Source organism: Protopterus annectens, chromosome 7.part0 (assembly GCF_019279795.1).
Source record: "Protopterus annectens isolate FY-2018-M chromosome 7.part0, PAN1.0, whole genome shotgun sequence".
NCBI classification, from domain to species: domain Eukaryota; kingdom Metazoa; phylum Chordata; order Ceratodontiformes; family Protopteridae; genus Protopterus; species Protopterus annectens.
This window is the reverse complement of record NC_056739.1, coordinates 518,614,642-518,641,229: the sequence shown is the minus strand read 5'-3', so window position 1 is coordinate 518,641,229 and position 26,588 is coordinate 518,614,642. Positions and strand designations below refer to the sequence as shown.

The 26,588-nt window shown below is 38.1% G+C and overlaps 1 protein-coding gene across 1 annotated transcript in view; it reads right to left on the bottom strand.

Moving 5' to 3' along the window:
* Window positions 1-26,588, bottom strand: part of LAMB3 (laminin subunit beta 3) — a 366,988-nt gene that overhangs the window by 155,165 nt on the left and 185,235 nt on the right. Inside the window, exons 10-11 of the mRNA XM_044077133.1 lie at window positions 17,043-17,231; window positions 10,958-11,113 (exon numbers count right to left, since the gene is read on the bottom strand). Coding sequence (XP_043933068.1) covers window positions 10,958-11,113; window positions 17,043-17,231 — 345 coding nt within the window. The remainder of the gene's footprint in view (window positions 1-10,957; window positions 11,114-17,042; window positions 17,232-26,588) is intronic.

The following is a 26,588-nucleotide window of genomic DNA, read 5'->3' as shown; positions in this document are numbered from 1 at the left end:
TGTACCGAAGAAGACTGAATGTTGTAATTAAATTAAATGGTGCTTCAACAAAGTATTAGTTTAAGAGTGTGCAAGTATTAGTTTAAGAGTGTGCACACTTATGCAACCAGCTTATTGTGCGTTTTTATTTTTTATATTTTTCCCCTAACAGATTTGTTTGTTTTTCAGTTGAGTTGTACAAGTTATAGGTCACATTAAAGGTGGGAAAAGTTTTCAACTGATTTATTGTGGTCTCATTTTGTTATATCACAAAAACCTGGTATTTTTAACATTGGTGTGTACACTTTTTATATCCACAGTATATAGTTCTGGAAAGCAAGAGAAAGTAAAAATAAGCATAAAGAAAGACTGCAACATAAAGGTACCAACAATATCAAATGGTTTAAGATCAGACTTGCCATTTAGCTGAAACACCTGATATCCTTAAGGGGTAATTTGCATATATCCCATGTTGCCTCTGATACAAGAGGATTAAGGTATCACACAGTGGAAAGTCTAGCTTTGCTAGAGTTTTCTTTTTGTGTTTTTTCACCAGCTGGTTTTACTGTGTGACCTTTTTTAACTTATTGTTTTAGTTTGTTAGTTGGGATATTTTGTAGACACCCTATTGTTTAGGGATATCAGTTGGGTACACCAACCCTGTGTTTCCAAAAGTTGAACATTCCTCTTATTCTGTGCTGATGATGCCATAAGAAGACAGAAACATGCATGTCCATAGCTAGAGGGCTTTGGCTTTATTGGCCTGAAATTGTCCATAGATAGACTTAAAAGTAAAAGTCTTTGACATTCAGAATTACCATTTAGCTAAAACATCTGATATCATTAAGGAATAATTTGCATATATTCCATGTTGCCTCTAATACAAGAGATTTAAGGTATCACACAGTGGAAAGTCTAGCTTTGCTAGATTTTTCTTTTTGCATTTTTTAACCAATTGGTTTTCCTTTGTGACTTTTTTTACTCATTGTTTTAGTATAAAACCAAAATGCTGGTGATGGCATGAGGAACAAAACAATAGCCAAACTTCTTTACAAACAAAACTGGGTGTACTACCTACAGCCTCAAACAAGTCTATTCCCTTCTAAAATCTTCCAGTTATTTTCTATTATTGTCCTAATTTCATTACTATCTACTGACATTTCCAAATTACAAGTGACTTTATGATGTTGTCCCCCCCCCCCCAGTTGTTACATTAGTTCTAAATGATACCTTTAATATAGGGGGGATCTCTCATATCTTTTACTATAAATTTCATCTGGTAATTTACTAAGTACACTTTTATTATACCCTCTAGCAATAAACATCCCACAAATGTTTGTAAATTCTTCTTTTGTAACTTCATCACTACTAGTCAACCGACTACACCTTATTAATTGACCTTTTCGTATATTTTTTCTCATTAACAGTGGCTGATTACTTTTATTATGTAGGTAACTGTTTACAAATGTCTCCTTATGATGTATTTTACTTTCAAAGACATTATTTGTTCCATTTAAATACAAATTAACATCTAAAAAGTTCACGTTAGTTCATTTGTTTCCCAAAGTGAACCTCAGAAATTCAGATTTAACATTAATCATGTTCACAAAACTTATTACTGTATTATTATCACATTCTACAATTAAAAAAATCACCCACAGATCTATTATACTAACACACATTAAATATTTCACAGACTTCTTTCAATACTGTACATTCCCAGCATCCCATCACAATATTAACAAAAGATGGTGGGGCGGGGGACCCCATCACTACACCTTTCAACTGTTTAAAATATTTATTATCAAACATAAAAAAATTGTTGCCAAATAAAACATCCAACATTTCACAGTATAAGTTAACCTGTTGATTAGGGATGGTGGTAAACTTATTTAGAACATTTCTCACATATTCCATACCTAATGCATGCGGTATTGAATAAAAAGTGACACATCTATTGTAAAAATGATATGTTTGTCACTTTTATAATCAAAACTAATGAGAAATGTTCTCAATTTATCCAAGAAGTCCCACGAATCTTAAATATATGATTTAAGTCTTTGTGTTACAGGATTCGAAACCTCTAACACTAAGGCAATTCCTTCAGTAATATAGCTTGGAGAAGAGACTATGGGCCGAAGGGGTGGGGGGGGGGGGTTAGTCCTTGTGGATTTTTGGTATTACAAACAAGGTCCCAATAGTAGTACAAAAATTATAAATATCAAAGTTTAACTGTTTATTCATAAAGTTGTCATATAAAAACATGTATTTCTTTGTATTTCAGCTAAACTAATCTGGTGATATTCTTCCGTATTACTTAACATGTTTAACATACTGTGTACATATTTAATTTTGAAATGTCAGTAGATAGTAAAGAAGTTAGGATAACAGAAAATAACTGGAAGATTTTAGAAGGGAATAAAGAATTGTTTGAGGTTGTAGGTAGTACACCCAGTTTTGTTTATAAAGAAGTTTGGTTATTGTTTTGTTCCTCATGCAATCACCAGTATTTTGGTTTTGTTTGTGGTTATTATACTGGTTGAAATGTTCCTGTGTCATTGTTTTAGTATGCTTAGGATATGAGATAAAATAGGGAAATATGAAAATGCCTGCATTAAAAGAGAGAAAGTAGAGTACAATATAGTCAAATGATACTGTTTCAGGAAAGTGAAAGGGATGGCACTAACAAGGAAAGTCAGACAGTCAAGAAGGAGACATAGGATCTACTGAAAGAGGGATGAGTGAAAATACACTTTACTTCACAGAGACAGTGGTATGACCCTAAAATATACTTCCATAGGTAGTACTGTATTGTACTTCATCTTCAGAGTCAACATGAAGGAAAGAATAAATCAGTGGAAGGAGAAGGACGGCTGCATAAATTTACCTCCCTCTCAGGCACAGATTTTGAAGATTTAATGTTCTCTGACACCTGTAGATGCTCCTGTTCTTACAGGAAAAGATAAGGAAAGTCATTACTTTCTAGCTTTCTAATACTTCTGCTTCTGCATGTCCAACTAGCTGGTTGTTTTGCATCTGACTTTACTAAAGAAAAGACAAAGAGAAACATGACTTTAGCACAGTATTCTATATCATAAATTTCAACGGTTTTCCTCAAAGGAATTCTTTCCTAGCACTGTTTACATAATTGCTAATAAATGCAGCAGCAAATATGCCCTTTGAATACCAAAAATAATGCAATTTTATTGCAGCATGAGGAAAATCAGCACTATAAAACAGAATAATGATTTTTAATTGGATTAAACAGCTGTAGAGCTACAAACTTAATAAAAGAAAAAAATAAATATTACAAAGCTTTTTTAATGATGTAGGTATGCACACCCATGGAGCTTCCCTTGGCAGATTTTATGTCTGTCCCGTATAATCTGGTGCCATTATTACGGGTTCCATGCAGACCTGTTTCTGCTTGTCATGAGGTTTTTGTGGCACCAGCCATTCTGCTTCGGAGCACCATTTCTTTCTTGAGCTCTCTGCTCTTACACATTCAATGACATGTTGAAATAAGCATATCAACATCCACAGTCCACGAGCTGGGGCATGCACTATTTAGTGCATGCATTGCAAATTACTCAAAGAGACCAAATGCTGGTAATGCTGCAGAAACAGCCAAAGCACTGCATAACAGAAAAGAGAACAGGCCTATAATCTGTTTAATCTTTCCTGGCCTACTTCTGCCTACCAATTCTAGGGTTCCTTGTTTGTTCCTGAACCACAATTTATGGTGACATTAGCAGTCACCCTGCTTCTGCACAATCAGCAAGCTCTATATTTTTATCTCATCTTGATTCTCTGTGTAACAATAATGCCTCTGCAGTAGCTTAAGTAGAGAAATCCATCACAGTAATAAAGTTCCAGTAATGCTGTAAGCAATGATTGTTATTTTGACTTTGTTCTACATGGCCTGATGGTTAGCCATGCCAACATTATTCTTTTTTGGATGCAGGATACTAAGCTTTCTCTTTTTCATATTGCACTCTATATTAACACAAAATGACATTATTTTCAGCATTTTCAAAATGTATGCTTAATTTCTGAATCTCTGATCAGTGTGTCAATATAATTTTTTCCAGTGTTACTCTCTATTTTGGGTTTTTCATTATATTTTAAGTGTGGTTTAATGAGCTCTCTCTTCTATGATAATTAACACTTAAATTAAATACATTTTTGAAGGCTAAGAATCCATTAGCTGCAAAGACTCCTTATTCCATTCAATTCTGTCAGCAAGCAACATTAGATTTCTTTTAGTTCTCGCCATGGTTTTCTCTCAGCTGTGATAGACACTACATGAAGGTGTTGTGAATTCCTAGGGAGTCAATGTGTTTACAAGCCAGTGGAAAGAAAAGAAAAAAGCATTGCAAACATTGTGCTACGTAAGCTTCTCCTGGACAATAAAATTTAAAATGTGCTTGGTAATAGTCAAAGAGACAATTTCTTAAGGAAAGTGTTGCAAAGCTTCATGTAAACAATTTGTAAACAAAACAGCTAAGTCATGCTTTATTTACATAAGACAGTGCAGATATCATTTAGTAGTAAGGAAAATGCACCTTGGGATAAGAAAATGTAATATTTAGTGTAGTTTTCTTTTAAACTAAGCTGTAGGAAAAGAGTCAGTAAAAATGAAATTATGCTAGCCTGTAGTAAAACAATCTGTATACAATTATATTTTTTCCTACTTTTTAGTCCTCATTACGTCAACCATTCTGTGGAACATGGGCTCACATTTCATTATGCAGATGGAGAGGACCCTAGCATACTGTTTTCTCCTCTGATAAACCCCATCATATATAAAAGCTACTACATGAAAATATAGGCTTCAGAGAGAACGGAAGCCTATATTTCTATATAGCTCAAAAAATGGGTAGAAATAAAACCATAAAGTTTATTTTCAACATTCAGTAAGCACTTTTGTCTAACTAAAGACTTCTTCAGACTGACTGTAACAAGATGAAACACCATATTTAAACAATTTAAAAGTCACATGACACAATTAATTAATGCTTCAATCTCTTTCTTTAAAAAAAAAAAACTTTAAAATATCCTTGTCATTTAAACCTGGAGGGCAGCAGGCAAATAATTTAACCTGCCATAACTATTCCCTCCATTCAAGTTTGTCTTCTGCATCAGACAAATATTCAAAATTCATAACCTGTTCTAAAACAACAACCCTAAAATCGATTAACATTTACTATGACTATAGTGCTTACTGAGTGCATTTTTGTCATCACCAATACTTATTGCATATTTGTGCTCATACATTTTATGGTTCAGTTCTCTAGTTATTCTACTTATATAAATTGCAGTGCATGAATTACATAAAACCAAATAGAGAACATATCTAGATTTACATGTATAATATCCTTTTATCTTAATATTCACATTATCAACTTTCAACTTCATGATCCCAATGTACAAATATTGACAAAAATTGTAATTATAACATCTGAACATTCCTATTTTATTATGCTTTACTTGGGGAAGACTCAGTTTAAATTGGAAAACAACCTTTCTGACTTCAGGAAAACTACTTAGGATCTTCCTATTATTGGAAATATTTTAATAGCCCTTTCATCTACACTGCTAGTCAGTTGCATAGAAGAACTATATTTACTAATATTGTATCTCATTTCTTGGGAGACATTTTTACCTTTTCTTCTAGCATTTGAAACTTTTAAAAACTTGCCTTTGACAACTATTGATGAATTTGTGATAAAGTACTTTCAATGAATAAAATTAGATTCATTCTTAATAAGCATGTCTAGCCAAGTCAGCTACCCTTTAACAATATTTAACTTGGGTCTTTTTCGATGCATGCTATTGTAACTTAAGTATTATTTGAAAGTCCTTCTTAAAAATCTTTGTGAACAAATTTTCAGCTCCTTTATAAAAACAGCGACTAAAAATCTTAAACTTTGTACATCAAATTTTGATGTAAATCTTAAATATGAACAAATATTGTTGACATGCTCTAGGAAGGTATTCAATAAACTAATTTCTCCCCTCCAAATCAATAAAATGTCATCAATAAAGCATTTATAAATAATGATATTTTTAAAATACATACTTTTAAAAATATGAGCCTTCTCCAAACCATTCATAAAAAACTTTGTATAACTGGGAGCCATTGCGGCATCCATCACAACTCCATTGGTTTGTGGATAATAATAAGAATTAAATTCAAAAAAGTTATAAGGGAGAATAATGTCTAACATTTCCAGAATCAAGCCAACTTTTTCACAAGACATAAGGTCAGAATTAATTAACTCTAGTCTAACAATTTCCGTTCCTAAATCATTTGGAAAAACAGTATATAATGACTGAATGTCTAATGTAACAAGCAAATCAGACTTAAAATATTAACATCCTTGATTTTACTTTTAAAATCAAAGGCATCTTTGATATAGGAAACACTTTTGCAAACAACATTCTGTAAAATGTTATCAACATAAAAAGCCATTGCTTCAGTCTTACTCTTATTAATAGTAACAACAGGTCTTAAAGGGGGTTCATCTAGAGACTTGTGAACATTAGGTAGTCCAAAAATTCTACTAATCTTTGACTTTGTGTTTCAAAATAAGTAGCAGTTTCATTACTAATTCTTTGATTACATACCCAGTCATTAATAAAAAGATTAATCAAGGAATACGCTTTCTTATTATCATCAAAAGTCACTTTTTTATACAACTTGTTATCAGAAAGCATTTCCAACATCGTGTTATTATATGACTCTCTATCTGGAATAACGGATTGCTTTTATCCACCTTGATCACAATTATGCTTTCATTATTAAGTATCTGATAAAAGGCAGACCTTTCCTTTTGAGTCAAGTTATAATACTTTCTTTCAGGTTTACTACTCAGCAACCCTTTCAACTGCATTTCAGTAGTCAAAATGCCTCAAGTTCAGCACGTAAAGGTGAATTAAATACACTAGGCTCACAGAATTCAGTGGTTCTATTTATACTGCTAGGAAAAAGAAATTTGAGATTTAATTTCCTAACATAATTTCTTAAGCAATTTAGAAATCACATTTATCCACTCTTCTAGCTGGAACAAACGTCCAACCCTTCTTTAAAACATCACAAGCAAGACTGTCAAGAAACACATTGATAAAGTAACAATGGATGAAGTTACTATATTTAATTTACAGGGTTGTGGGCCAGAGACCCCTGAAAAAGTTAGATTTTGTTTTACTTTTGGTAATCACAAATGTAACCTGTTGGCTTACATTTGCAGTTATTTTTTGTTGTGATGGTAATCACTGATGAGTTAATTCGATACTCTGTGTTTTGGGCAGTCTCACTGACAATTATTCATATTATATATATATATAAATATATAGATCTACTTTATAAACTCAAAAAAACATTGAATCAAAATTCTGAATATCTAGACTACAAAGTCAAACATTCATTTTACTGTCAATTCACAACATTGAATACCAGAATATCAAACATAGAAGAGCTAATGGTAAGGTCCTATTAGTATATGTTTCGTTATAGTTAAATGATATGCTCTGTTCCTTTAAGATATTGTGTTGCAGTTGTAAAAGAAATATGGTGGATGTAATGTAGGAAGCTGCTGGTGTCAGTGAAGAGTTTAACTGAAATATAAGGTTTAAAAGAGGAAAAGAAGTACTAATAAATGACAGATATGTATTGGGAGTAGAACGGAGTACTTAAATGTTAAGATGTTTTTTACCACTATTTACATAGTGGTAGATGCAGAGTCTGTCTGTAGTATACTGTTTTCTCACTGTAGTGAGAACTTGGAGTTAGTATATTTAATTATCAGGGGTGTGGAGGGCACAGCCCCCCATCACATGGAGGGTACAGTGTGACACAGACCCCTTCAAAAGCATAGCAGTTAAATAATTGTTGAAGTTTTGAGCTGGTTTCCATTTGTTTTTTGTAGTTCCATGTCATGGTATTCTATGTTGTGAATTTTCAGTAAAGTGGCTATTCACTTTGTGATCTTGATATTCTAAATTTTGATTAAATAATATTTTTTGAGTTTATAAAGTAGATAAAATATAGATATATGTAAATATATTTATTGACATTTGATTACTGGAAAAGTCCGACTGGGTAGAAGCCCATTTTCAGAGGAGGCCCAGGGAGAAAAGCCCCAAAGTATTACAAAGCACTTTAAGAACAATAAATTCAGACTTTAAAAATAATACAATAAAACAACTACAGCTTAAATAATTATACCAAGTTAGACATATTATGAAAACATTGGTTAAGAATTATCTGTCAATGATTTAATAGTTAGAGAAATTTTAGCCAGTTTATAGAGAAATTAAAGATACATTAGTATAATACAAACAGGAACTGAAATATGAAAGGAGAGAAAATCAGGATTTTGGTATATTTAGAGAGAAAGCCAGGAAAGAAGAAATTGATAAGTGAGTAAGAAGGGAGAGTAAGGGGATGTAAGGTGTGAATAGATATTTGTTCACATTTAGGGATACAGTTTCTCCTGGTGGTGAGCAAGAAGAGAGCCAGCTTTTGGCTATGAAGTCTGTCAAAATGGTGTGGAAGAATAGGAAGAAGGGTACTGATCTGATTGTCACAAATAAGGAGTTCCAGGCCTTAGCAACATGATACAAGTACAGGCAATGAAAGAAGGTTTGATAAGTTTGTGGAGAGACAGGAGTTTTTGGTCATTGGATCGCAGAAACTGACTGGGAACATAATTGTGTAGAATGTTATTTAGTGCTGGATAAGCAGGTGGCTTTTAAATAATTTTATAGGTGGTAAGAAGATATGTATATGTTAGTTGATGGGTAATTCTAACCAGTTTGGGCTTTTTAGTACTATACCACTCAGGTGTGTGTGTGTGTGTGTGTGTGTGTGTGTGTGTGTGTGTGTGTGTGTGTGTGTGTGTGAGTGTGAGTGTGTGTTTTCCAAGGGGTTTTTGCTGCAAATTTAACAAGTCTGTTCTAGTGTTATAGCATTGTTTTGTGATGCCTGAAGGTTAGTAAGGATGACAGCACCATAAAGAAGTGTGGGGAGGCGATAAGTAGTGGCAAGTGTAGCTTTAGTTGTATCAATGAGAATGTTTTTGCCTCTATAAAGCATCCCTAGTTTTTGATGAGTTTTTCTTATGCAATTTTGTATATGCAAGTTGAATTTAAGAATATTGTCTACTATCATACCTAATAATTTGCTATGAGAAGTCACTTCAATGGTTGTATTATCAAGAGAGAGGGTTGTATTATCAAGAGAGGGCTTTATTTTTTTTTTCATGGCAGATAGATTTGGAGAAAAAAGTAGTAGGTTTTTTTTAGGGTTGAACATGAGTTGTGCATTACAAAGCAATGTTTCAGTTGCTGTTAAAGCTTCAAGGCTTTAGATAAGTCTAGAAATGAGGACTTCTGTTTGCTATTATCTCTAGCTTTATTGGCAGTAATTGTATAGGTTAGAAGTGCAGTGTTAGTACTATGAGAAAGATGGAAGCCATGTTGTGTGGGGGACAGGAGTTCTTCCTGCAGGAAATAGTTTAGCAATTATTTTGGAATACATTTTTCAAGTATTATGGATATATATATATATATATATATATATATATATATATATATATATATATATCTTCATTTGCAGTGGCACAGTAGGACCTACTTTCCTGTAATAAGTTTGTCACTGTGCCAGACTTTCTCTGTTTCCTGTTCATAACAGCCATACTTATTACCTTTGGCATTTACTTAAAAGGTTTTGTTAATAAACTTCAAATTTGTTCTTTAAGGGTCCTTAAAATCTCCTGGGTCATAGATGAATTGGATCCTTGGTCCAGTCTGTGTACTCAGTTATCAACCTTCTGTTCATCTAAAAAATGAACCAATCCATTAATTTATAGATCACTCAGTCAATCAACGTATTCTGCTTTCTTTTATCCTGTTTATGATAATCTTCTTGTGTGCTAATGTATTCCAGTGTAACAAGCTTGGATTTTATTTAATCTGTGTTTGTGTACAGACTACCAGCTCTGTGGCACAAATGGCTGAAGTCCTGCCTACAGTCCTGACACTCTGGGACTGATTAGTGACCTGGACAGTAGAGAAGTTAGTGTGGGGAGACTCAGCAACTGATAGCAGGTTGTCAGTCCTGGGGTGGGGGGCCCAAGCTACTCGATGAATGGCACCTGCTGGAGGCATGTTTCTCACAATGCATCACAAAGTCTTGACATTTCTGTATCTGCCAAGGTGTGCATTTCAGCTCATGCACATAGGCATATACACTCCATCAGAGTGGTGCTGTCGGAGAGCTTACAAACCTCAAGCTACAACATGGACTAGCAACCTGCTAAAATGGAGACAAAGCATCCAGTCTTAATGGTGACATGCATGGCAGTCCATCTGCATCTTAGTTGTTGCCCTCAATGCCTAGTTGTCAAAAGGTTAAGGTATCAACTGGAATGAAAAGGTGAAAGAGAAAGTCAATACCTTTATAGTTGCTGAGAGTGAGGGGCAAGAGGATACAGATAAAAATGTTTGCTGATAAATTTCCCAATTTTCAATACACTGTGTTACAAAATGTCAAACAAGCCAGTCACATTAACCGGCATAATGAAACATGTCGCCATAGATATGCAACCTTCTCCTGATAGCGATCACTGACAGGGACTAAAATGCAACATTATGCTTCTTTCATTAGTGGGCCAAATTCTTAAAGTTATTCAGAAAATCTATATCAAAAATTGTTCAAATTTTCTGTTCTTGACACCAATTAGCAACCAGGCTTCTTATTTCACAGTGACATCTGTTTGATTCTTAATAGTGTACCATCAGTAAGTAGGAAACATCATTTCACAAGTAAGTTAGACGTTTTTTGTGATGAAAAACAGGAACTTCAGACAAAGGCAGCATGCTGCATTCTACACATACTAAGCTACTATTATGCAAATGTCAGTGGGCTGCTTGCTTCTGCAATGATTGTTACAGATATTTTTCCATCACTTACTTCTGCAGCCTTGTGGGTTTGAGGCACTAAGTCCATAAAATTCAGTTTTGCATCGGTCACAACGCTCGCCTTCTACATGTTCCTTGCATATACATTGTCCGGTACTTGGATTGCATTTCCCACCATCTAGACTGCCATCTGGGTCACATTCACAAGCTGAAAAAAGGACAGAAAGTTTGTATGTATTAGGGTTATCAGGACAAATGATTTAGTTTCTGCAAAGAGGCAATGAATTTTATATAAAATGCCACAAGGTTCTAGTGAGTATTACAAAAAAAGAAAGAAAAGAAAAAGTGAAAATCATTTTTGAAAGTGTGTAGTCATTACAGCACCCTCACTCCACTTACTGCATATCTATACCTATACCAAAATCTCTCTCTCTCTCTACATATGTATATATATATATATATATATATATATATATATATATATATATATATATATAGATATAGATATATAGTGTATATGTGTTGATATACAATATCATATATATTAATTATATCGATATGTATTGATATAAATATTAATTTATCATACTGATAATGTCTTCTGTCTCCTACAGGCTTTTGAGGGGAGATCTATGACTGGCATACAGGGCATTGTCCGACCTCACTCTGATGGACCTCCTGCATATCCACAAAAAAAAAACAGAACCAGAATTACCCATTCTAAAGACTTTGCCTGTGGTATAAATAGGACCTGCTGTAGAGATAGGTATGTGTCCCAAAGAATACTTCATCTACAGAGCAGGCTTCCCATCATGTGAAGCAGAGTTCCTCCCTAGCCCAGTTCAAGTGCGGCTTGGACAACTGGATAGGAAACCAAAGATTCATCCCTGGTTTGGCACCTGTGTCTCTAATGGACAGAGGTAGGTGGGGTGAGGTGAAGGTGGAAGCAGCCCAGAATGCATAGGTGTTAGTGGGTGTGATCAGCAGATCTGTTTGGTTGATTGTGCTGTACAACCACTCATTTCTGTACCAGCATTTCTGAGTGCCGAAATGGAAATGAATGGCAGAACTGCTTTTGTGGCCAGGACAGAAGTACTTCAAAAAAAGGTCCTCTATTTCAAAATTTAAAAGAAAAAAAATGTTTTCTGTTTTTAAAACCTGTAACAGACTACTTGATGAAAATGGAGCAAGTGCCTTTATTTAGTACTGGAGGGGACCTTTTTTTTTCCAAAAAAAAGTAAGACAACACATAAAGGGCTTTTTCTGCTCCTCACAGTTTTAAAGGGCATAAAGAACTAGACCCATCTGCACAGAGTACACCAGACTTGCAAAAGGACCTTTTTTTCTCTTCATCTTTATAGCTGATGGCGCTAGACTTGATAATGACACCATGTGTTAGACGAGCCAGCTATGTCTTTCTGTGTGTGTGTGTGTGTGTGTGTGTGTGTGTGTGTGTGTGTGTGTGTGTGTGTCTGTGTGAGAATGTGTGAGTGTGTGTATGTATGTGTTTATGTATATATATATATATATATATATATATATATATATATATATAGATAGATATTGCTATAGATGTGCAGATACAGACACATATTATATATATATATATATATATATATATATATATATATATATATATATAGAGAGAGAGAGAGAAAGCACAATGGATAGATAGATATATTTGCACATCAGAACAACTAGATACAAGGATTTAAACTTTGCCTGCAACAAAAATCAGACATGTTGATTAGACAAGTATGTGTCTCATAGGCTCCCCATGCTCTGGAACAGGTCCCAGTCAATGTGAAGCAAAGTCCATCAGTAACTCTACTTAAGAATAATCTTGACCAGTGGATGGGAAATTGGAAATTCACCCCAGGTCTGACCCCCATGTCTCTGATAGACAAGGGCAGACAGTAAATTTACCCTAACTAATATACTCTCTAACTACCATAGTTCCTCCTAATAAATTCCCATAATATGTATGGACTCAAATGGGTTAGGTTGCACAACTAGGCTTATAAAGGCCGTGCTGGTCATTAGCCTAGTTTTCACCTATGAACCTAAGAACTATAACAGCTGCTTGCTACAAATGTAGCAAGCGGGTACTTAAGTTTGAAAGGAGAGAATTTTGTTCCCCAAGAGTTGTTCAGAACTGAAATACTTGAGCTCGGTTTATGAGGGCTATTGCAACTGCTTACTAAACATGTAGAAAGCAGTTGCTACATTTTAATAGTAGAGAACAGGTTTCTTTTTTTTTTCCCATGACTTCAGTTAGCACTCTTTAGGCTGTAGCACCTGCCTGCATGGGGCAGAGGATCCTTTTTTTTTTTTTTTTTCGCTCCTCACTTCCAAGGAAAGGGCCTTTTTTGCTCCTTTACTTAGAGTTGAGGGGAGGTACCAGATAGTGTGTTAGAATATCTAGCTGCATCTCTGTTCCTATGGTTTGATGCAGTTGTGCTAAATTCTTCTAAAATGGTTAGACAGAGTAGGTCCAGCTGCAGTGTTATATCTTTTCATAATGAGGGCTTAATCCAGTTTCTTAATGATGCAACAACAGTATGTTGTAAAAGGGCATGCACAGCATGCCTGGAAGAGATAGCGGTTAGAATTGCTTGGAGGTATCATGTGTTTCTACCTCTGGTATAAATAAAGATGCTATACAGCTGTTTCTGTGATCTAATAGTGCCCCTTCCCAAATGGCTTTCTAGGTTTTACAAGGTAAGTGTATAATCAGCCTGTAGCATCTGGCTGAATGGTTGTGATGCTTCCCAGTGAAACTGTCAATGAGACACTTGATGTCAAGTTGAAGAAGAAGGATGTTAGGAAAATATTAATTTTCTAGGGAAATACCACCATACAGCTTCAAAACCAAGTTAATTGATTACATCTTGCCTTATTCTCAAATGTAATGTAGGTCTTCTTTTAAATACAGTCTCACAATATCATGTACCCTCTTTTCTGGAGTTCACATCCCGTCTTCCATTGTACTGTGGCAGTAAATGTTAACACTCATGACCCTAGAAATCTCAAGGCACCTCTCTAGTGCTACATTTGTTTCTACACATTCATGATCTCTAAATATTCTACTTGCATGTTTAGATCAGGTCATAAAGGGAAAAAAAATGCTTTTTGTTTTTTTTGTACAACTTAGAAGGCAATATTCAGGGGGCGAGGGCATAGGCCTCACACTCTAGGATGAGGGAAACGGTTGACAAAACACTTTCAAAACAGTTATTGCTAGCTTAATTACTGTAAAATGGGGCAGCAAGACATTGATGCTGGGATCCTGGAATTTGTTAACATAGTAATCAATTCAGTCAAAGAAGTCCCACAAATACTACAACTTTAGTGTCCATATGGCTATACTTCTGAAACTGACATTTATGTTACATATTCAAACATTTCAGTGAAGTCAATGAAGACTGCTTGGGGTGGGATTACAGTATATGCTTACATGCACTTTCAGTTTATCATCTATGAGAGATGTCATCTGGTAGCTTACTGGAACTCGTCCTAAAACACCTTTGTATGTATGCACCAAGAAACCATGTGGTCACAGATTTCATTAGCTATACACACTGACATCAACTTGGAATGTACTGGCAGAAGTGATTTGCGCTATAGTCTTCATCTTTCTGTGAAACTCAGCCTTCACTATATAGGTTATTCTTTCCTTTGGTATCGCTAAGATTATCTTTATTTAGCAGCTTGGTTGGTAGATGTGATTTTTATCAGCTGTAACTCAACTTCTTTTGTCCCCTTCCTACTGCCTGGCCTAAGTTTCCTTGCCTTACTACTTATATTTTTAATAAGAAGTGCCATTAATTATTCTCAACTGCTCTTTGTTAGAACATCTTCAGTTTTTACCTGGATTAAGCAAATGTAATGAATGTGGTTCAGGCTGCACTATGCAAAACTCTTGGATATTCTTGTAAAAATTGCTAAAATTCCTAAATGTGTCTATTTTAGGTTCATAGGTTCATAGGTTCATACTAGGCTATCTGCCCGAGGGCATTTACAAGCCTAGCCCATAGTTTTGTGGCTTACGCCACCCCTTTAGTATGGGGAACTATACCCATTATTTTGCTGTGCCTCTGTCTAGCAGTGACACTGAGGTAATCCCTGGGGTATATCTGCGATCTCCCATCCATTGGTCAAGATTTCTCTTGAACAAGGCCAGCGAGGTGCTCTGCCTCACAAATACCGGGATTTTATTCCACAGCATAGGGAGTCTTTGGGTGATGAATCTATCCCTCCAGCACGTCCTATTAATAGCCGTGTCGAGGTTTAAGTCTCCGCCCTTGTGGCTCTGACAGATCTAGATTTTTGAGGTGAAGCATATTCATCAAATCTGGGTTTGACATGGCCTTGTATGTTAGGCAAAGGTCACCTCTGAGCAAGCGGTGGCGACTGAATAGAGCTGGAGTTCTTTCAGTCGGGCAGCATAGGACAGATGTTTGAGACCCTTTATCCTTTTGGTGAGGAACTTTGTGGCCTCTCCAGCTGCTGCAAGTGTCGGGTCAGATACATTCCGAATGGGGCATTGTACTCAATCATTGGTCTGATGAGTGATGAGTATAGGGAGACTATGACCTCCCTTGATCTAGATGAGAATCCCTTCATGATAAGGTGGGCAATGTAGAAGGTCTTCCTAACTACTTTAGCTACATGGGTGTCAAATGACAGACTACTATCAACCTGGGTCCCCAGGTCCCTGATAACTACTTCTGTGCTCAGTGGATTGCCACCTATTTGGTAGCTAGGGGTAACCTTGTTTTTCCCGAAGGGTATGACTATGCATTTTTTGGCATTTAACTTTAGGCCATGGCTCTGGCACCAGTTATCTGTTTCTGTGAGACCCTTCTGAAGGATATCTGTGTCAGATGTGTTTTCTACTATGGCCCAGTTTGCAGTCATCTGCAAACTTTGTCAGCCATAACCCTCCTGTGTTTGCTTGTACTTGGAAAAGTAGATGCCAAACAAGAGTGGGCCCAGGACTGAGCCCTGTGGTACACCACTTGTGACAGGCTTTGAGTCTGACATGGCGCCAGCAACTCTGACCCTGTGGGTTCTGTCAGTCAGCCAGTTTGCAACCCATCTTGTGATGTATGGGTTAACATTTAAGCTGATGAGTTTTTCAATGATACCCGAGTGGGGTATTGTATCAAGGCCTTCGCCAGATCGAGGTAGGCTGTATGGACTGCCTTTCCCTCATCAATGGCTTTGGTGACTGTTTGAAAAGTCAACCAAGTTTAGAAGGCATGATCTGCCTTTGACAAAGCCAAACTGGGATGGATCCAAAGTCTGCAAATTCCCTATGTCTTTATTTATGAGGTCCATTATGATCCTCTCCATGGCTTTGCAGATAAGGCTTGTCAAGCTAATGGGCGGTAATTTCCAGGGTCGGTGGAGGCACCGCCTTTGTGAAGTGGGACCACAGTTGCAGTGCGCCACTCCTGGGCACGTATCCAGAGGTAAGACTATGATTAAACAGCTGTCCTAGTTGTGGGTTTAATTCCTCGTTGAGTTCGTGGAGCACACAGCCGGGGACACCATCAGGTCCCATGGATGCTGTGTTTTTTTGCTTTGGAGAGAGCAGTTCTCACTTGGGCGTTGGAGATGTTTGGGGGCTGCAATCGCTTGGTATAGATATCTCTCCTTTGGGGAGGGGAGAAGTTTGCACTGAACCTGTCAGCCAGTATGTTGGCAATGTCTGTAGGATCAGTAATCTTCACATCATTTTGAACTAGTTCTGAGCATATCTGGGAGTTTCCTCCCAGGTTTCTAACATAGCTAAAGAAGGCCTTATGATTGTCTTTTGAGTCTTTAGCTATTTTTCTCTCAAAATTTGCTTTGGATGATTTTATGAGAGCTCTTAGTTTTTTACTTATAGTGATCAAGGGTGTCTTACCTTTTAAGGATTTTACTCTATCTTGTAGTAGCTTCCTCCTTTTGTTGTAGAGTTTGTTTATGGCTGGGGTCCACCAGACTGTTCCAAATTTAAGAAAAACATGTGACATTATATCCCTCTTATCAAATAAATTACAGATATTGCCACCCCAATCCCAGGAAATTGAAAAGAAAGCAGAGATGTGCAAAAATCAAAAATGCAAAGTTATGTCTATAGTACTCACGTATACATGCTTCACGGTGTGTAATGTCTCTTTCTGGGTTGCGATAATAGAACTGTTTGCATGTTTCGCAGTTCTTTCCAAATGTGTTATCCCGACACGCATCACAGACACCTCCACTAATGCCACCACTAGCCTGAAATACAGCAGGATCAAAGTGGCATCTCTCTGCATGGTTATTACAGTTGCAGCCTGCAAAAAATATCAAGAGAAGACAGAGAATGTTTTAAGGGACAGCAAACAAGCTGCGTACTATAAAATCTCCACTAGGTGGCAGCCAACTCCATTTTATTCTCTAAACTTGAAAGAAAAAAGTGTAGAATCAAAAACAAATAAAACAGCATTTCAGAAAGTTGTTTTTTTTTTCTTCTATGTTTTCATTATCGTCTTTGCCATGTTGCCTCCATGTTGTGGCTCATATGGCTTGTGGCCATCACCTGCGCAGTTAACAAATGATAAATTAATACATAAATAAACAACAAAGCAAAGCTTAAGCATTAAAATAAAACTATGAGGAAAGTAAAACCGCATATGATAACAGATATACATTAAAGAAATCAACCAGATAACAAAAAAATTAAGTAGCAAAATCATAAGAAAATGTTAGGAAGCAAATTTATATCCTGCATATACCTACAGGATAAGCAAAAAAGTCAAACCATTATTAATAAGAGTATCAGGGAAAGTAAAAAGTTAAAACAATATTTATTTATTATTTATTTTACATTTGTTGACCGGGATAGTCCGACTGGATACATGTCCATTTTCAGCGGAGGCCCGGGGAGAAAAGCTCCAAGATAATAATACACATCGAACATTTAGTAAATGCTAGTTTCAAGCAGATAATAGAATTCAAAAGCAACACAGCACTTCTGATTTTGGTGTTTTAAGTTGAAATAGTAGTTTTTATGGCTTGTATCAATTACAGAAGTGTTTCTTTTTTCTTAAAAGACAGCTTACAGGTTTTCAAGTATTCCAAGCCTAAACTATTTAATTTAGCCTAGCATGTATTATTTAATGTAACTAGTGTGAGTAATATAACCAAAAAGACAAGGCTTTCCTTCTAAGGGTCTATATTAGAGCACCGAACATTTGAAATGTTGGGTGTTCTAATATTGACTAGTTTTCAGCGAACGCTGAAAATATCAAAGTAACAGGAAACCGTATTCTTTCCTAGGGAAATAATTTGGTTGTACATTTCTGTTGCTTCAGTATTTTCAGCGCTCTGGTGGAATGTTACAGGCCAGGTTCAGGTAAGTGTGCGATTGCATGGACGTGTGGGTTAGGGCGGGTTAGGTGAGTTAGGGTTAGGGCGCGGGTCAGGTAAGTGTGCGATTGTGTGGACATGTGGGTTAGGGCGGGTTAGGTGAGTTAGGGCGCGGGTTAGGTGACTGTGCGATAGTGACGGACCTTAGGGTTAGGGTTTGGGTTAAGGTAAGTGGATAGTTAGTGGTGTTTGTATAGTTTAGTGTAGGGTTAGGTGTTAGAGTTTAGGTGTATGTGTGTGGATTGCTGTTTGTTTGGTGTGCTTGTGTTGTGTGTATGTGTTTTAGAACAGCAAATTTTTTCCCTAGGAAAAAAATTTCTGTTCCGAATGTTCGATGTTTTTTTTTTCGATTGCTAGGGTTCGATATTAGAACACTCGAAATTTTGAATGTTCAGTGTTCTAATATAAACCCCCTTCTAAGTATGTGTGGATGTATAATGTAAAATAAAAAGCTGGATATCTTCCCCTTTCTAAAACCTTCAAAGACAGTCTTGAATACAAATCATGTAGTTAATGGTCTTTCTGCTCATGCCTTCTAAAATGCATTTAGCGATAAATTCAAATTATCAACATTCCATACGTAATTTTTGAGTGTATGATCAAGCTTAAAATTGTTTAATGAAATCAGTACAGTATACCATAAAGGACATATGTGATATAATATCTGTATTTCTCAGGTGTGTGTGTGTGTGTGTGTGTGTGTGTGTGTGTGTGTGTGTGTGTGTGATTTTTATTTTGTCACTTACTAGTAAAAATTGCCGAGTAACCAAAAAACAATGCCACTTTAGTCACTATATCTATATCTATATCTATATCTATCTACATCAACCTGAATTCCAAACTAATTATCATTAATAACAGCTTGCATGCTCTGCTCCTAAATATGTGGGAAAATGTGAGAATATAAAGTCTTCTGGGTACAGACAATCCTAAATTATGGTATTCTTGTCATTATGACTAAAACATGGGTTCTTGAATCATAACCAACTCCACTTCAACAAACTACCCCATTTAGGAAGAATGGCTACCATGGTCTTATTGTATTTTGTTGGAAGGTGGGAGAGGCAGCCTCTCAACCTATTCTGATGCATGATGTCCTCAGAATTAGTATATGTTTCTAGATGGTGTATCTGGTAGATTCCAGTCACACACTTTATTTCTTTGTGTTCCTTACTGTCCTTGATCCCATTGTGCAGGACTGTTTACTTGAAGAAGGGGTATTAATAATTGAAAATACCATGTCAGGGTTAACCAGCTGGTGTGGTGTAATCATTGTCTTTAGGTAATTTTCTCACCTTGACTAATGTTGATATGGCACCCCAACCCCATGTCAAGATGGCAAAAAAGGAATGATGTTGATGATGGCCACCATCTGACTGCTCTGCTGACTGGCACAATGCAAACTAGTCTTTTAAACCGGAAGGATGATACTAAGCATGCACATCATACTGAATTAATCGCATGAATGTTTTTACTCTCCAGAAGAAAAAAATGCCAGCATGTGACTTAAGCTGTTTTATTTGTGCAGCATTGAACAGCTGCAAGCAATGAAAGAACAAATGCCTGAATGTATTTTTAATGACACACACAGACAATGCACATATGGAAAGTGTGTAACTCAATTAGTGCTCATCATATATGAGTTACTAAAAAGATAGTCATGTGATGATATGTATTGGTTATTCCTCCTAGTATACGAAATCCTTTTAACTCACGTATTTGTGATACTGTGAACTACTGTCAGATGACGTGGTTACCCTCTCTGAGTTGTACGCAGGTATGCTACTGTTCCTTTCTACATTCTTCCTGCTGCCTTGGCTGCTGACCGTCAAGCCTCCATCAATGTGTCTTGAGCCCATTTATTCCCTTTTACTAGGGTATCTCCAGTAAACGGACAAGAGTGCACACAAGTGGCTATCATCCAGGTGGCCATGATAGTTATTTGTGCCCTTTGTGAAAAACTGAAAGGTTGCCAGCCCAGCAAGATAGTATGACTTGTAAATATTAATATAATCCACATGATGGCTTTACAAATGTCAAAGAGAACTATATGTTATGATTAAGCTATATGTTGTACTGATCTTCAAAAATGTAACCACAGTGCGCTCTGCTGGAAGAAAGCTGATAAGTCAAGCATTGCATGACTGATCTCAAACTCAGAGATGTGATGCAAGACCAGAATTAATTGCTAGATTTTACATGTATAATGTCTTTTATTGCTGTTTCTTCCTCGCCAGGTGCAAGATCAAAGAACTGTTAAACTGAGTTTCTGTTAGCCTGGGAAATTAAACCAGAGAACTGTTAAGAATGATGTAATCTAAAATGAGTCAGCAGTGATCTATTATCAATTTAAGACTTTCTCAGAGAGAGAGAGAATCAGAGCATTTTGGATTTTGTCTGAACCTGAACACATCTACTCACCAGTAGTCTGCCTTTCTCTGTATGTATGTAAGTTATCGTTTCTCTTAGAAATAAATAGAAAATAGTAAGTTTAGTCTAGCTGTTTTCTATATTTATGTCAGACTATTCTACAGTATTATTTTAAGCATTTTCCTGTTATGTCTGAACTCTTGACTAGCACTGTGTTGAACTGAGGAGATTTGTCTTGTGTTTTTATTATTTATTATTAAATATTTTTAAACCTTTCAACTGTGGCTTTGTGTAAAGATAATTTAAGCTCTAGAGTACACTGTGTGTATATAGTGATACTGTCCAAGCCACTCCAATAAGCCTTGCTGTTCGTCATACTTACTAATTGGATAATAATAATATTGCACAGTAAAACTGGGCACCCTTTGGTAAGGGCCTTATTAGTAGCTGATATTAGCAGTTGGTGGCAGTGGTTTCTACGTTATAGTCTGGGCAGGAAGGAGGCATAGCTGGAGAACCTGTGCCAACCTTCCCCAGGAGAGTCTGTGTGTTTGTATATAACTCGTATCTCAAAGTGTGTGTCTGTCAGCTACTTGGGCAGGGACACAAAGCACTGGTTGGACAGAGATGGTGCTGGAGGTTTTAGCTTGAATACTGGGCTGAGACCTCTGCCCTATAGCTGTTCCAGTGGGGAGTCTTAGTGGGGATCTGGAGAGAAAGGGAGAAACCAGCCCTGGAATGACTGTGATCTCTCTGTGCATTTAAGGGAAATTATACTTTACTGTGTGTGTACTTGTTATCCATCCCAATGTGCATGCCACTCACTGGTGCTAGTGGTGAGAATTGAGGCTCCTTAATTACCGGGCCAGTGCACAGGCATCACATTTTAATTGGTTGGCAGTGATGGGATATCCATACCACATAAACATTGTTTGGCAGTGGTGGGATATCCACATCAAATATTAATTGTTTGATAATGGTGAGTTAGCCACAACATATACTAAAAAGCTTGCGGTGGTGTGGATAGTGAATTCCTGTAGCTTCTGTACAATGATCACTGAAGCTGTTTTTGTACTCTAAATCAGCCACACGGTGAAAGTTCAGAGTTCAGATCACAATTGTTTTATTTCTTTTGTTAGCTTAATTAGTCAGGGAGAACAGGCAAGTATGTCAGCAGAGGAGTATGGCAAACTGACAAGGAGCCATGTGGCTGTGATGTGCCAGGCTAAGGGACTGGTGCATGGAAACCTGACTAAGCAGACATGATTGCAGCTTTGGTCACAGCTGCATCAGAAAACTGGAATCAAGAGGACGACCAGACTGGTCATGGAGGTGTGCAAAACTCAGAGAATGGACAGCTCAACTTTTCTGCAGAGGACTTAAAAATCCAACTGGAGCTAAAGAGACTTGAGTTGGAGGCCAGACGTTTGGAAACAGAAGCAGCAGAAAGACTGAGATGTTAACAGGCTGAGCAGAATGTGAAACTGCTACACCTGGAAGCTGAGGAGAAGAAGAGGCAGAGGCAGCACAAAAAGGAGATGCTGACTCCTCGCCAGGGTCATGGAGGTAATGGGGAAGGAAGTAACCAGACCCCAGAAGCACAAAAGGTCAGTACATTTCTTCTGCAGTTTACAGAGGGGGATAATTTTGATAGTTTCATTCATATGTTTGAGAGGGTATGTAAACAGTATGATGTTGACCAAAGGCTCTGGGTACAGTTCCTGACCCCCTTATTCCATGGTAAAGCTGTAACTGTGCTGTCTAAATTATCTGATCAGAAATGTTTTGATTATACTGCTCTTAAGAATTGTTTGTTAGAATTTTTTAAGCTAACAACTGAAGCTTATAAGAAAAAAGTTTTGTGAGCATAGACACAAGGCAGATGAAAGTGTGTGTGAATATATTGTTCAACTGAGCACTTATTTTCATAGGAGGGTGAGTGGATGTCAGGTCACCACTTTTGAAGGGCTGGCAGACCTTTTGGTGAGGGAGCAAGCTCTTAGCACTTTGCCTGAGGACATGAGGATCTGGTTAGCTGACAGACAATGTGCTACTTCAGAGGAGTTGGGGAAGAAGGGAGACCTATACCTAGCAAGCAGGCCATCACTGCACAGGAAAGAGACACCCAGTGCTGCTCATGGGTCTAAAGGAACCCATGGTGGGCAGCCCGGCCCACCCACATAGAATCTGCCAGTAGCAGGGGACGCCACTAGTTTAGGTACATGTCCAGGACCTAAGGTTAAATGTTTTGAAGGCAACCAGTGGGGCCATGTGGCACACAGATGTCCACGGAGGCAAGGTGGGGAACAAAATGTGAGGGAGCCAGTAAGTGGGAAAAACAAAATGCCAATAGTGGGTTGCCTTGAGACAACAGGGTACCAAACTACCATCCTGCAGATGTCCTGATTGGGAAGGATTTAATGAGTCATTACCATGTGTTAATGCAGTTACACACAGTCAGGCTTCAAGACAAGCATGTCAGTCTGGTAGCCTGGGGGAGACCCAGATAGATAGCATGCTTGCAGCCAGGACTGGTGAGGTGCTTACTTCAGGGAGGGAGCTACAATGTAACAGTGAGACTGGACATGAGCCACAACTACCTGTGGGTACTGATGTTCCCATGGACAGAGTGACTGCAAAGGTAGAGGTGAGTAGTAGTACCCAAGCAGACAGTGAGGCACAACTGTCAGAGGATGACAGACTTCCTGTGGAAGTGGAGCTGGGAAGGGATACAAAGAGAGAGTTGAGGCAGGCTCAGTTCTCAAACCCTACATAACAAGGCCTGAGGCAGGTAGTTAGTGAGGCATTTGATTCTCAGGGGAAGGGGGAATCTGTATACTGGGACAAAGGGTTACTGTACAGAGAGTAGGCCCCTGAGGGAAGGCTAGAAGGTGAAGGAGTACAGCAGTTGGCAGTCCCTAGAGCCTACCATCTGGTACTTCTAGCCATAGCCCATGATATTCCCTTTGCAGGTCATATGGGCATAACATCTAAAAAGAGACATATTATGCAGAACTTCTATTGGCCTGGAATTTCCAGAGACATAACAGGGCACTGCAGGACCTGTGAGCAGTGCCAAAAGGTAGGCAAAGCAGGAAACAAGGTGAGAGCTCCTTTGATTACTTTGCCTGTGATTGAGGAGCCATTTCAGGGGACAGCTATAGTTAATGTGGGGCCTCTGAGTACCCCAAGTTCCACAGTGAAAAAGTATATCCTACTGGTAGTAGATTATGCTACAAGATACCGTGAGGCAGTGGCTTTGTCCTCCATTGAGGTAGAAAAGGTGGCAAATGTTTTGTTAGAGATTTTCAGCAGGGTACGTTTCCAAAAAGAAATATGTACTGACAGAGGTGCCAATTTAATGTCAGACCTGCTGGCTTCTCTGTGGAAGTACTGTGGGGTGAAGTACCTAAAGACCACTCCCTACCATCAACAGACTAATGGTCTTGCTGAGAAATTAAACTCTACAATCAAGTCCATGCTATGGGCTTTTGCAGACCAGTTTGCTGTATGGGCATAGGGTGAAAGTACCTCTAGATTTAATCTGAGATGAGTGGGAGGGTGAGAGTGAATCTCACAAGAAGTCTGTTGTAGCATATGCCCTAAACCTCAGGAAAAGGCTCAGGGAGCTCATGGGCTTGGCCTAGGAGAACCTGACAGAAGCCCAACAGCAGAAAAAGGTCTGGTATGACAGGAATGCACAAGCTAGAGAGTATGCTGTAGGCCAGCAGGTAATGGTTCAAATTCCTGTCAGACATAACAAGCTGCAAACAGCCTGGGAGGGACCCTACAAGGTGGTAAGCAAGGTAAGTGATGTTAACTACCTGGTAGAACTGCTAGGCAGGAGGCAGGGACACAAATTGTACCATGTTAACATGATGAAACCTTACCATGTTAGAGACACCTTTGTGCCGAGTATTTGCAGAGGATAGCAGGAGGAGTCTGAGGGAGCTCTGGTTACTGATCTCCTCAGTGAGGCTCAGACTGACACCTCAGTGAAAGAGGTAGCAATGTCCCAGCAGCTATCTCCTACCCAAGTTTGAGAAATCCGAGCAGTGTTACAGGAGTTTGGGGACATGTTCACTGGGTAACCAGGGTGAACCCACCTGGTGCAGCACCAGGTGGATACAGGACCCCAAGGCCTATTAGGCAGGCCTCTTATAGGGTGTTTGAGAAAGTCAAACAGACTCTGAGGGAGGAGACACAGGACATTTTGGAACTAGGGGTAATTCAAGAGTCCAACAGTCCCTGGGCCTCCCCAGTGGTGCTGGTGCCAAAGGGTGGCAGCACCAGGTTCTGTGTGGACTACAGGAAATTAAATAGTCACACAGAGTCAGATGCTTACCCCATGCCTAAGACAGATGAGGCCCTAGAGCAGCTGGATGGGGCTAAGTATCTTACCACCATTGATCTTACCAAGGGTTACTGGCAGGTGCCCTTGACTCCCAGTGCTAGACAGAGGTCAGCCTTTGTGAATCCTTTTGGCTTGTATGAGTTCACAAAGATGCCCTTTGGGATGAAAAATGCCCCAGCAACTTTCCAGAGGCTGGTAGATCATATCCTAGCAGGATAAGGAAGGTTTGCCCTTGCTTACATAGATGATATTGCCATCTACAGCCATTCCTAGCAAGAGCACCTTTAGCATGTCAGGGAGGTGCTGGGAAGACTACAGAGGGCAGGGTTGACCATTAAGCCCAGCAAATGTCAGGTGGGTCTGGCAGAGATCTCTTACCTGGGACATAGAGTGGGGAGTGGTAATATCAGGCCATAACCTGCCAAAGTGGAAGCCATTCAGGGATGGCCTGCAACTGGTATCAAAAGAGCAGGTGAGGGCATTCTTACAGACAGCAGGGTACTATAGAAAGCCCATCCCCAGTTATAGTACCATAGCTGCTCCCTTCACAGACCTGACAAGGTAAAACAGGCCAGATAAGGTAATGTGGCCCACAGCATGTGAGCAGGCATTCCAGAAGCTTAAAAAAACTATGGGAGGACCCCCTGTGTTAGCCCATCCAGATTACAGCAAATAATTTGTTGTGCAGATGGATGCTTCAAACCTTGGGGTGGGGACTGTACTTAGCCAGATTTCTTCAGAGGGAGAGGAGCACCCAGTGGTTTATTTCACTTGTAGGCTCCAATCCATGGAGGAATGCTATGCAGCTGTAGAAAAGAAATGTCTAGCCATAGGGTGGGCACTGCAGAAACTTTAGCCTTATCTGTATGGAAGGAAATTCACTGTAGTTACAGATCAAAATCCCCTAACATGGTTACAGTGAGCCAGCCAGCAAAATGCTAAGTTGCTAAGATGGAGCCTAGGGTTACAAGCATATAATATGTCAGTGCAGTATCACAGTGGGATTAGGAATGCCAACACAGATGGGGTCTCAAGACAGGGAATGGGGTAAAGCATACTCAGATAGACCTAACCCCCTCAAGCAATGTTTCTCAAGGGTCACTTGAAAAACTAGCTTGAGTTCTCTGGGGGGAGAAATGTGAAAAACTGAAAGGCTGCCAGCCCAGTCAGATAGAATCTTGTAAATAATTCAATATGAATTGTAAATATTAATATAATCCACAGGCTGGTTTTACAAATGTAAAAGAGAACAATATGTTATAATTAAACTATATGTTGTACTGAGCTTCAAAAATGTAACCATAGTGCACTCTGCTGGAAGAAAGCTGATAAGTTAAGCATTGTATGACTGTTTGATCTCAAACGCTAAGACATGATGTCTAGACCAGCAAATTCTTTCTATTGTTTTGAGACCAGAGTTAGATTTTACATGTATAATGTCTTTAATTGCTGTGGTTTCCTGGCCAGGTGCAAGATCAAAGAACTGTTAAATTCTGAGTTTCTATTAGCCTGGGAGATTAAACAAGAGAACTGTTAAGAATGATGGAGTTTAAAATGA